Here is a 13,066-nt window from a genome sequence, read left to right on the forward strand (position 1 = left end):
AACTCCCAGACAGATAAAACCTCTACCTTAACGACAGAGAAATAAACCTTTAATCATCTCTATAATTAACAAACGGTACATTCCGTAAGGTTACCATGATGGGCGGCAGGTCGAGCAGCATCGCCGCGGGGCTGTGCGGCGCGCTGGTCGTCGGCTACTGCGTCTACTTCGACAGGAAGAGACGGAGTGACCCCGACTTCAAGAACAGACTGAGAGAACGTGAGTGTTAAATAATACTGACTACAAGAACAGACTGAGAGAACGTGAGTGTTAAATAATACTGACTTCAAGAACAGACTGAGAGAACGTTGAGTGTTAAATAATAATACTGACTACAAGAACAGACTGAGAGAACGTGAGTGTTAAATAATACTGACTACAAGGAACAGACTGAGAGAACGTGAGTGTTAAATAATACTGACTACAAGAACAGACTGAGAGAACGTGAGTGTTAAATAATACTGACTACAAGAACAGACTGAGAGAACGTGAGTGTTAAATAATAATGACTTCAAGAGTGTTAAATCATGACATGACCTCCTTTTCTGTTCAATTCGGTTTTTAATGACCTTTTTTTTTGTTCAATTTGGTTCTTATTGACCCCCTTTTTTGTTTAATTCTGTTCTTAATGACCTTTTTTGTTTAACCCAATAAGACCTGAGGCTGATTTAAAAAAAATAAATCTAAATCCTTTTTTTAAACATAAAAAATATAACAAATATAACATATAATATAAAATAAATATTAAATATTAAAAAACTAAAATATCTCTATGTTGTTCCAGAGATCCCCAGAAGCAAAGATTTGAGTTTTTGTTTTAAAAATATGTATATATATATTCAAAGATTTGCAGATCTACAAGCTAGCAGATCTACAAGCTCATGGCGCGGCACTCTGTGCCGCACTATGAGCTTGTATATATCTGCTATTTTTGAATAGCCAAAAACAATATCTTAAAAATGACACAGCTGCGTTCCCGGTCTAAATGGATTAATTCTGTTCTTAATGACCTCCTTTTTTGTTCAATTAGGATCTTGTTTAATTTGTTTTTGTATAATATTTGTGTTGTCTTTTTTTGTAACATACATTACGTACACTATCACACACATTAATTCACACACGCATACCCTTGCACTTGCCTAATTATCCCCCAAAACAATACAAATATTAATAAATAAATACATACAAATAAACCCCAAAAAATGAAATTACCAATTTTTTTGTTCAATTTCGGTTCTTGTTTAACATTCTTTAAAATATAATATTTTTATTGTAATGTTTTAGTAACTTACATTACGTACACTATCTCTCTCTCACACACACACACTAGCTTTTGTCAAGCTAGAAGTCATATCTATGTCCGGTTGCAAATTGCAGAGAGAACCACTGCTTTTAAGATAGTGTTATGATAAAATAAATACATGTTCAACTTTCATTGATTGTTTCTGTCACTGTCAGTACATACACTTAAAATAATAAGTAGTGTATTAGGCAGAGGGACAATGCCCAAAGATTTATTGCACCAGAAGTAGCTAAGAGCTCATTTACTCATCTGCTGTCGCTGGATGGATCGATTCGATGTGTTAGCTTGTATATTGGCTATTATCTTTTATTATATTCAACTGAAAAGTGTCCTGTTCACTGGTTCAGGTTAATATATCGTAGCATTATGAAGATGGAGACATTGATATCGTATGAGTAGTTCAGTGGAAAGAATGAAAGACACAAGGTCAACTCCAAGTGTGAATATTCAAAGAAAAGTCTGAAGAACAATGGATTTCTCAAATATTACCCTGGTCAGTTATGCACGGTCCACAGTTTCCTGCCCTGTTAACTGTTTCAGGTGTTAATATTTAATAGTCTTTAAACCATGGATATTCAACTGGCGGCCCACAGGGACCTTTCTTGTGGCCCCTTGAAAAATGTATCGATTTTCAATTAAAAAAATAATAATATTATACTTTTTTTTTTCAAAACAAATATTGTTTTCAAAAAATATTTTTTGGGGGTTAGTGAAAGTTATAGTTAATGATGTGTGCGATATGAAATGTGAGCTTACCATAATCACAGTAATCCTTAATCACAGCTCTCCAGTCACGTTTATGTTTTAATTATGTTTCTGCACTGTCAAATAGGTCTATATCTATTCTAAACTAGCATAAAGGTCAAAGCTTATTTTATTTTATTTTTTACAAGCAACCCTCTCTGGCTCATAGAAATTTTGTTAAAGCTGTTGTTAATAACTAGGCTACACTTGGTTGGTAAAGTCCAGATAACAAGAATATGACTATGACATTAGTGGAATTTATATGTAGGCAGTGTTTATATTATATTTGTTATTAGTGTCTACATGTCCTCTGAAACAATGTGGTTTATAGTGAGAACATACTCCACTTGTTTATTTACTTTTAAACTGAAGATGATGGCCAATGTCATAGGCGCCAAATTATGTGCGTGCTCGTGGGGGCTCAACTCGAATCAAGCCCCCATGCCCTATCATTTTGAGATACTGCATATAGGCTGGATATAGGGGATGCATGCTTGAAATATTTCACTTTGTGTAATTATGTATTATATTTAAATAGCAGATGTATAAACGCACATGGCATGGTTTTGCAACACATTTATGACATGCCCAGAATTACTCTCTAGAGACACAAGTCAAAGTGAAAGTTTGCAGCTGTCTGCCTTGTTGTTACTATGACGATACAATGTTCAGTGTTCCATTACCCAACCTCTGGTTTACAGCAGATCAGGCCATTTCCAGTAAATGAGAATTGCAGAGAATTGCAGTCTTACGCGGTGGTCTGTGCATCTGCCTCCAGGCACCACTTTAGGTTTTCAATTAAATGAAAAATAAATATTAACCATTTAACCGTTGGTATTAACTGGTTACTAATGTCTTAACAGTTACCGGTTAAACGGTTAACCATGAACATTAGGTTATTTTATTTGTTTACATAGGCCTGTGGCCCCTGACCTCAATTAATTTAACTGTACTTCATCATGTACATACTGTGCTGCTCTGACGTGCAGCTGCGGGCAGTCTCTCTTGTTCAATAGAGATTTAAACTAAATAAAAGTGTACCATTGTTTACAAATGCTTTGATATGTTTCACGAAACAAACAAAATCTGTCCGCCCAGAATGTCACTAACTGAGTGTGCTAATGAACTGCTGATATGCTGTGATGATCTTCCAGGGAGGAGAAAGCAGAGGACATCCAACGACAGCGCTGGATTGTCAAAGGTAACTACAGCCTGGCTCTGGCTTATTGAACACCATGTTAAACTGCAGAATAGATCACATGATTGAAGAGAAGATGCATGTAAAATTATCATTATTGTCAAGATTTAAAAAAAAATAATCTGGGGACCTCCGAACCCCACTTTGAGAACCACAGGATTACAGAATGTGATGACCCAGGGCACAAGTGATTAAAACCTGGAAAAGACAGCACTTGTGGCGTATATTCAAAATCCCAGACGATATCTAGTCTCACATCATAATATCCATATAATATTTATATCTTCAGACTGGAAGCCCAAATCCTATTTTGGAACCCTAGCATTTGGCGAAAATGTCCGGTTGCGAGGCAAATTTTCAGTGAAGATATTTAGTGTAGTAGAGGGGGGGGAAAAAGAAGGTGGCCTAGAACAGACCCCTGGGGTCTCTGGTCAACTAAGTTACTAAGTACTTAAAAACCACTTAAACCCTATATACTTAAAGCATGTAGGTTTTAAGTGTTTTTTAGAGTGTTTTAAGTGTAATTGTGTTTGTGTTTTTCAGCTTCCTGATCTGAAGGACGCTGAGGCCGTGCAGAAGTTCTTCCTGGAGGAGATCCAGCTGGGAGAAGAACTCCTGGCCCAGGGTAAAACCACTTTACTTACATTACGATGGAACTTAATGATGTCATTAAAGCAATTACATTTTTACTTCTTTCTGAGGAGTGACAAGATTGGATATCGTCGCTGTCGGGCAGAAACCTCCTATCTCCATATTCTAACTCTTAGTGTTTTTTCGTACATTAGCGCCCTATTGATCTCACTACTGCATCAAAAGTAGCAGATCTGCAAGACGTTTTTGAATTCGGATCTAAGTAACAGTTTTGGACATAGACGATATGAAACGAAGGTTTCACATTCTGATTCAAGCATGCAGTCTGTTACTCACAATATGAAAGTCTTATGTTGTGCATGGCCCTATGGTGAGAGTTAACCCTAGCACGCACAACAATTTACATCAAATGATGTATTTGCCAGTAACCGATACAAAACCAAGGCCATTTGAAAGTGGAACGGAAGAGTTCTACTGTATGTCTGGCACGCGTCATTGGTGCACCTGGGATGCAAACCGGAGCCGGAAGTTCGATGTAATGCTTTGAAGTCAATGAGAGCTTTGTGGACACGTGATATGAACTACCAATGTTTTTTTAATGATTGCAAAAATGTAAGAAGACAGACACAAGGTTCTTTTTTTTCTTCTAATGTGCACTCATATGTAATTTTATTGAGATATCTAAGGAGCACAAGCGATGGTTTCTGGCTGGGTTGTATGTACTGCCATCAATAGGGCTGTCACGATTACAAATTGAAGCTGACAATTAATTGTCACTCAAATAATTGCGATTAACGATTTCATTGTGTGTTTGGCATCGAATCAATATGTAGTGTATATATACAGTATGTAGTTGTGATATATGTATATATCGCAATATATCACAATATGCATCATATCGCAATATATCGTATCGCAATATATCGTGATATTGCAATATATCGCAATATATCGCAATAATATCGCAATAATATCGCAATATATCGCAATATGTATCGTATCACAATATATCGTATCGTGACCCAAGTATCGTGATGCGTATCGCAATTTATTACACAGCTTGGTTGAATGCTCGATTCTGATTGGTCAGTCATCGGTCATTATTTCTTGATAATGACCGATGAGCTCTATAACGGACCGCTCTGTAATCAGAGACTCAGAGCACTTGCTCATATCAACCTGCGCTGCGTTGCTTTGTTTTATGCTTTATCCAACATGACAGCCATGTAAACAAACAACCAATGTCATTTACAACTAAACGTTGCTCTCAAGAATGTTTTTGAAAACATTTGAAGTGAGAAATAGACGATGCAATAACCGAAAAGTGATTCTATTTGATCCACTTCACTTCCTTGTTTATCGTGGCTCAAGCCGCTCAACAACGGGGGAAATACCAAAACGTTCGCCCCAAAACACAGTCGCCCCGGGGCAAATCCGGCGGTATTACAGGCAAATCGGCAGTATATAGAATGGGGGGCGAGTGTGTTTTGGGGCGAGTCTTTTTTTTATTCTGTCATTTGTTTTCCGAGGCGAACTTGTCCGCCCAGCCCAATACTTATGGAATACTTTCATTGCCGTAAGCAAGGAAATACTTTGTTTTGTTGTTACTTTTGGGTAAATGTATTTATGTATTTATTAAGTAGCCGTGTAATAAGCGGGATAATGCATGGGGAGGTAGTCATTATTGAAATTTAAAGCCCTTCAGGGGGATTAACCACCTCGGCTTCGCCTCGGTGGTTAATCGCCCTGTCGGGCTTTAAATTTCAATAATGACTACCTCCCCATGCATTATCCCTTGCATAATCGTATCGTGACCCAAGTATCGTGATACGTATCGTATCGTGAGATTGTTGCCAATACCCATCCTTGGTTGACAGGCTGTCGGTGATTGAGAGTCTCATGATAACAGTCCATACTTACTGTACAGCCAGAAACTTAATCTGCTCTTTAGATTCCTCAATTGAATTATATAGTGTGCTCCTAGAACAACAGCAGCAGGAAACCATGCACAACGTGATGGGTCTTACTTTATTTTCCTGAACCGATTTATTTTAGGTTACAATTCAATGCATTCCACATCAAACGTCGGCTTCCAGTTTCTCCTAGTGCAGTGGTTTTCAACCTTTTTCATGCCAGGGACCCCTAAATTGATATACATTTGGCCGCGGACCACCATCTGAAAAAGTTTTGTGCCAGGGACCCCCCGAAGCAAAGATTTCAGTTAAAAATGTTCTCTTTGAAAAATGTATATATTCAAAGATTTGCACACATTTTCAAGATTAGCCAAAACTAAGTGGTTAAAATTATTCTGAGGCTATGTTAACTAATTTAGCTGGGGACCCCCTGGTAGCCCCCCAAGGACCACTGGTGGTCCCCGGACCACTGGTTGAAAACCACTGTCCTAGTGTGACAAATCCACCAGCTGGAATTGTAGGACCAAAGACAGTGACCTAGAGATGTCCTTTCGATCTACATCTGTATACATGGCCTTGTGCACAACAAGCAAGGGAAGTCTATGGCCAAAATACGAAGTATAGTCTAAGACCAAAACTCATCTAAAATAGCTGATGTATAAGCTCACAACGCGATGCATTGTGAGTTTGTAGATCTGCTTTTTTCAGCCATGGATACCCCCGGAAGAGAGATCGTGGTTAAAATGCAATGTGGCTTAATAACCATGGAAAGAAAAACTAGCAGAACGCGTCGCGCTGCGACAAGTTGTGAGCTTGTAGATCTGCTATTTACGGTACAAAAAATGCCGAAAAAATTAAATGTCATTCATAAAATTGTCGTTATAAAATATCAATGTGCCTCACAAGTGTAGTAATACAAGCCTGTTTGTGTCCATCCATCCATCCATCCATCCATCCATCCATCCATCCATCCATCCATCCAGGGGACTATGAGAAGGGAGTGGACCACCTGACCAATGCCATCGCGGTGTGCGGTCAGCCTCAACAGTTACTGCAGGTCCTGCAGCAGACCTTACCTCCACCCGTGTTCCAGATGCTCCTCACCAAACTACCCACCATCAGCCAGGTAACCATGACTAACTGACCACTACACAACGCCACCAAACTACCCACCATCAGCCAGGTAACCATGACTAACTGACCACTACACAACTCCACCAAACTACCCACCATCAGCCAGGTAACCATGACTAACTGACCACTACACAACACCACCAAACTACCCACCATCAGCCAGGTAACCATGACTGACTGACCACTACACAACTCCACCAAACTACCCACCATCAGCCTGGTAACCATGACTAACTGACCACTACACAACTCCACCAAACTACCCACCATCAGCCTGGTAACCATGACTAACTGACCACTACACAACTCCACCAAACTACCCACCATCAGCCTGGTAACCATGACTAACTGACCACTACACAACTCCACCAAACTACCCACCATCAGCCAGGTAACCATGACTAACTGACCACTACACAACTCCACCAAACTACCCACCATCAGCCAGGTAACCATGACTGACTGACCACTACACAACTCCACCAAACTACCCACCATCAGCCAGGTAACCATGACTAACTGACCACTACACAACTCCACCAAACTACCCACCATCAGCCAGGTAACCATGACTAACTGACCACTACACAACACCACCAAACTACCCACCATCAGCCTGGTAACCATGACTAACTGACCACTACACAACTCCACCAAACTACCCACCATCAGCCTGGTAACCATGACTAACTGACCACTACACAACACCACCAAACTACCCACCATCAGCCAGGTAACCATGACTAACTGACCACTACACAACTCCACCAAACTACCCACCATCAGCCTGGTAACCATGACTAACTGACCGCTACACAACTCCACCAAACTACCCACCATCAGCCTGGTAACCATGACTAACTGACCACTACACAACACCACCAAACTACCCACCATCAGCCAGGTAACCATGACTAACTGACCACTACACAACTCCACCAAACTACCCACCATCAGCCAGGTAACGATGACCAGCAGCACTACATTGATTAAAACCAAGAAAACACTTAAAGGGATAGTTCACCCTCGATTTTTTTCTATCGATTAGTCACCCCATGGAGACTTGAATTCATGGATAATTTTTTTTTGTTTTTGTCGCATTCCTAAGCCAATAATTTGATGACCAGAGGACCGGTAGGCAGCGGTTCCGGTAGGAGACACAAGTCATTAAATTATTGTCTTGGTGCTACAAAAACAAAAAAAAAATCCATGAATACATGTCTACATGGGGTGACTAATCGATAGAAAAAGTCTTTTTGGGGGTGAACTATCTCTTGTAGCTTTGTTTTTATTTATTTTTCGTAAGAAGGGAGAGGATAGATAGAGTAAGAGCAGGAGAAACAAGACATGGTACAGAAACCGGTCAAATAATCTAAAAGATGTATACATACCGTATTATACACATAGCATATTGTCTCTGTCGGGGGGGAAACCTCAATGTACGAACGTACAAAACTATTACTTTTCGGGATTCAAATTCAAAAACAGCAAAAGTAGCATATCGACAAGCTCGAAACGCGTCGCAGCGATTTTCGAGCTTCTAGATCTGCAACTTTTGACGCTTTTGAGTGACGCTGTAGTATGATCAAGTAGGGCATTCATTTTACGATAAAAACACAAAGTTAAAATATGGAGATATGAGGTTTCGCCCGATAGCAATGATATGTAGTAGCAGGTATGCGTACATGATGTTTAGAAGAACAGCATCGTATGCAGACATGGGGACGTAGTAACAAGGAAAGGTAAATCCACATAAGGTAGATCCACACATAGTCCACTTAGGTGAATCCACGTGAACCGGGCCTAGCTCAAACTAGGGCTGTCACAGTAACTACATTTTACCTGATGATTAATTGTCATACAAATAATTGCGATTAACGCTTTTAAGGCCAGACCGCACCAATGCAACTACTTGCAACCGTGATACCGAATGGCAGTTGCAAGGAGTGGCATTGATGCAGTCAGGCCTTTTAGGCTTTGTAAACAAAAGTAGCACGGGGCAGATATGACAAAACCCTTAAATACACAAAGAAATGACTGACAATGACCATACCAATAATCAAAATCCATAATGTAGTATGGCAGAAATATGCCATATTTACTATTTTATTCTGGGCACAAGAGGGCACTCTGGTACCCTGTGAGCTGTAAGCTGACACACCCACTGTGTACGCTTTTACTACTTTTAAAGCTCTATTCTATAATCATTGCTATTTAGCAGGAGTTAATTTATTTGATATGTATTTCTATTGTGCAACAAATCATAAGGAGGCATTTCAGTTGAACTGTTGAGACAGAAGAGGTTCAGTGCTCAGAAGTGTTTGTTCAATAACAGGTGGTTTCACTTGTTTATACTGTATGAGCTCTCTTTCTTCATAGGATGGAAATTGGTATCCCGGCCTGAACATGTATTTTCCATTTACTTCAAGAGCTGAAGAGACGGGGATAGACCCCTGTTACTGAACAAACACTCTAGTCCACACATGGGCAACATACGGCCCGGGGGCCGGACCCGGCCCTTTGACCATCTCAACCCGGCCCGCCAAGTCATATGCCATATGTTAATGGTTTTGAGACAAATTCATTTAACTCCAATTAATAGTAATTAATATTTGCCATTTGAGAACATCTGCATTCCTTCATCCTTATGTACTCAAATGTTTTATGTTTTTAATGTAACAGTGAAACAGTCTGCCGTGAGTCCATATATAATGAATGCAATGTGTTTTATCAGTGACCTATGGAGTGGTGCATATCATATAAGATAAGATACGGCATTGACGTGGATTGTTTTATGTAATCTTTTCATTGTAACCTCGTACAGAGTACACCAGAGTGAAGAAAGATCAACATTTTGTTGATGAACCTTCTTGTTGTGAAAGCAAGGACCTTATTCTAAAGTAGTCTGGCATGTCTACCAAATTCATGCAGTTTTAACATCATTCAGCACTATGTGTTTCAACTTTCAATTCAATTGTACAATGTGTGGCCCTTCACTAATTTTATCGATAGCTATAGCAAAGGATTACTATCAGAATATAGAGCTATTTGACACTTATTTGAACAATAAACTACCACTCAACCCCATTTTAATTCAATTCTCTGTTCATGAAATAAAAGTGTGTGTGTGTTTGTGTTTTCTCTCTCAGCGTATCGTGAGCGCTCAGAGCTTGAGTGAGGATGATATAGAATGAAGGACCACCGTCTTCCTCCCTGCTCCTCTTCATCGCGAGGACATCTCGTCATCACGGCCTCCTCCTCCTCTTGTGTCCCTCTTGTCGGAGTTCATGTTTTTTTTTTATGTCATCTGTCAAATTACTTCAGTGGTTCTCAAACTTTTTCATTTCAAGGACCTGTAAGGGTCCATTTGGTTCCTTCGGGTCCATTTGGTTCCACGTGTACGCTCTCAGAGTTACAGACCTGTAAGGTTCATTTTGGTCCAATTGGTTCCATTTGTATGCTCTCAGTTACAGACCTGTAAGGGTCCAGACCCCACTTTGGGAACCACTGAATTAAATTGATATGTTTGTTTGTTATGACTTTTATGGGTATTGAATCATAAAGTACTCTAAAGGTGGGGGAAAAGATCCCGTCCATTATGCACCCACAAGGCATCAGCACCAGTGTTGGGCATTTAAATAAAGTAAAAGATATCGCTGTAATTCTCTCTCTCTCAGTAACAAGTAGTGTACCATTGCCAAAGTGGTAATTCTATTACTTATTGATCCAAAGTAACTCTGCATTACTCCATTTTTGTTTGTTTGTTTATCCCATTGAGACCTGGAACACATCTGTGTCACTTTAGATTTCTTTGGCTATTTAAAAAATAGCATATATACAAGCTCATAGCGTGGCACCGAGTGCCGCGCTATGAGTTTGTAGATCTGCTATTTTTTTGAAAAATCTTGAAAAAAAATGTTTTAGATTTCTTTTCAAAAAACTGTTAGGATTTAGATTTTTTTAAAAGAATGGCCTCAGGTCTTAATGGGTTAAATAACCCATTTAGACCCGAGTCCGATTCTAAAAAAAGTTATGCTGCTATGTGTATATATACGGTATATAGCTAAACGGATGCCTTCCCGGATGAGATAAGACCGTGGTCCCCCCAGGGCTCTGTACTAGGACCACTAATATCTCCCTCAAAATCTACACACGCATGAACTTGATTTACTGTAGAACTTGTAGATCTTGTTATTTTCACCGAATGTTCCTGTGGTTTTAAAGGAGAGAAGCTTTATTACACTTGCTGGTATAGCTTGCCCAACACTGACCCCCCCCCCCCTGGTCATTGTGTATCGCTGGATGTTATTTATTCACTTATCTGTAGTGGCAGTGGTTCCTCAAACCTTTTTCTCGATCAGTGGCCGCTCGAAAATCTTGAAAGCGTTTGTGGCCCACCTGTGGGTGGGCCGCAAACGTTCATAAGTGTTCATATGGGTGCGCCGCTTGCATTTTCAGAGCATGTTTATTTTTTTTGATCAACCAATCAATTGTGTTCCGGCTTGGATCAATGGAACTATAGTATATACTTAAAGTTTCTATCACAATGAAAATGACACTTTTCAAGGTTGTAAAAGGAAACAAATGTTTTTTTCATAGTATTATATATCATTAAACTCGTTAGTGTTTGACAACTGTTTGAGGGGGCCCACTTGCATTACCCTCACGACCCACCAGGGGGGGAATCGCTGCTGTATTATATGATTTACTTTCGGCGGTGGAGAGGGGGCGGGGCCATGCAGACGGACGTGCGTCACATTAACACGTTTTACACTCAAACAGCGTTTGGGTCTCCATGGTGAGCTCTGGGTTTTTTCAGTCGCCGGAGTACCGATGTGCAGGAAGTTCTTTCTGCTAAAAAAAAAACACATCAACTATTTATTGTTTAGTTTCTTTTGGTTTTCACATTATAAAAGTGATTGAATGACAATGTTCTGTTGGTCTGAAGAGTTGGTGCCTCTTTAGAGGAAAACATAGGAATAAAAAGGGGTGAAATGATTAAGTTGTATTTCATTTTTTTTAATGCTTAATTCCAAATGTGGTGCTTTTGGTCCATGGGTTACAGGCTCTTGCTATTCATTTATAAGCATATGTATACATAAGAGGTGATCAGAAAAGAAAATACATTATTATAGTTTAACAACTGAAACCAGTTTGTGCTAAACTAAGGATATTTAAAGGAGGAGACAGACAGACGTTCTACACCATAGCATGTGCCATAGAGCCACTGGCTATTCACCTTATTATTAGCCGCCCTTCAGGGCGGCACCATAGCCCTTTTCTGCTGCTTCATTCAATAGGTTTAATGCAGGTAATCTGTGTTGCTGCCAGATTTTGCCAGATAAACATGCGACCAGGTCTATGAAAACGAGCCCAAAAGAAGTAGCAAGGCTACACGTGCATGAATATTTTTCAAAACGGATATTTCCCTGTCCACACGTCAAATATATCTGTCCACTAAACGCTAATTATTACACTAACAATCATTACATTATTAAACGCAGAAACGCATTGACACGGTAGCGCATTTCTGATCAGCAGCAGGTCAAGAACGCTCACCTGTTAAATTTCGGCACAATCCGTCAGAAAACTAATATAGTCTACAACCGTTCTTTAATTTTAGTATGCCGTCTTTACTAAAGACACATGTAGAAACGTGTTGTTGACTTACCATACAATGTTCGGAAACGGGTAAAAAAACCCCCGCAATTCTCGATCAAAATGCTGTTCGTCTGATGTGCTTTGGTGATGTGGATCTACGACCAACAGCAGTGAGGTTTCTGTCACTGACTGACTGTAATACACAGTGTATAGTACAGTACAGGCCAGGGTGTGAGCGTGCTTTGAGCTACAGGCTGATTATCTTGTAGCCTATTAGCTACTGTATGTGTACAGTCTGCACGTGAAATTCACTAATTTATTCTGAGTGTAATACGAGGCTGCAAGCGCCAATCGTTCATTGTGCAGCTACACCAAAGGTGAGGGAGTGACATCTCATCTGCCTGTTATAATATCAATTATGACGTTCTTTCGCCATAAATGAGTGTGCTTTGTTTCATAGACTGTAAGTGTTGCTCTCTTTAACACAGTTAGCCTACAACTAGCCCATTCACCCAATCGCAATAATTGATTAGGGCTTGCTTGTGATTATGAAAAGACACAGAGTTATGGCAGTGTTTACAA

General features: G+C 39.8%; 1 protein-coding gene across 1 annotated transcript in view; it reads left to right on the forward strand.

Moving 5' to 3' along the window:
* tomm20b (translocase of outer mitochondrial membrane 20b) overlaps positions 1-11,881 on the forward strand; it is an 11,906-nt gene extending 25 nt beyond the window's left edge. The window contains exons 1-5 of the mRNA XM_080448969.1: positions 1-219; positions 3,202-3,248; positions 3,789-3,870; positions 6,733-6,875; positions 10,033-11,881. The exon at positions 1-219 is cut by the window's left edge and continues 25 nt beyond it. Of these exons, the coding sequence (XP_080305095.1) occupies positions 96-219; positions 3,202-3,248; positions 3,789-3,870; positions 6,733-6,875; positions 10,033-10,077 (441 nt within the window). The 5' untranslated portion in view covers positions 1-95 and the 3' untranslated portion in view covers positions 10,078-11,881. The remainder of the gene's footprint in view (positions 220-3,201; positions 3,249-3,788; positions 3,871-6,732; positions 6,876-10,032) is intronic.
* Positions 11,882-13,066: the final 1,185 nt, after the last annotated feature.

Source organism: Gymnoscopelus braueri, assembly GCF_963280865.1.
Source record: "Gymnoscopelus braueri genome assembly, chromosome: 2".
Taxonomy (NCBI): domain Eukaryota; kingdom Metazoa; phylum Chordata; class Actinopteri; order Myctophiformes; family Myctophidae; genus Gymnoscopelus; species Gymnoscopelus braueri.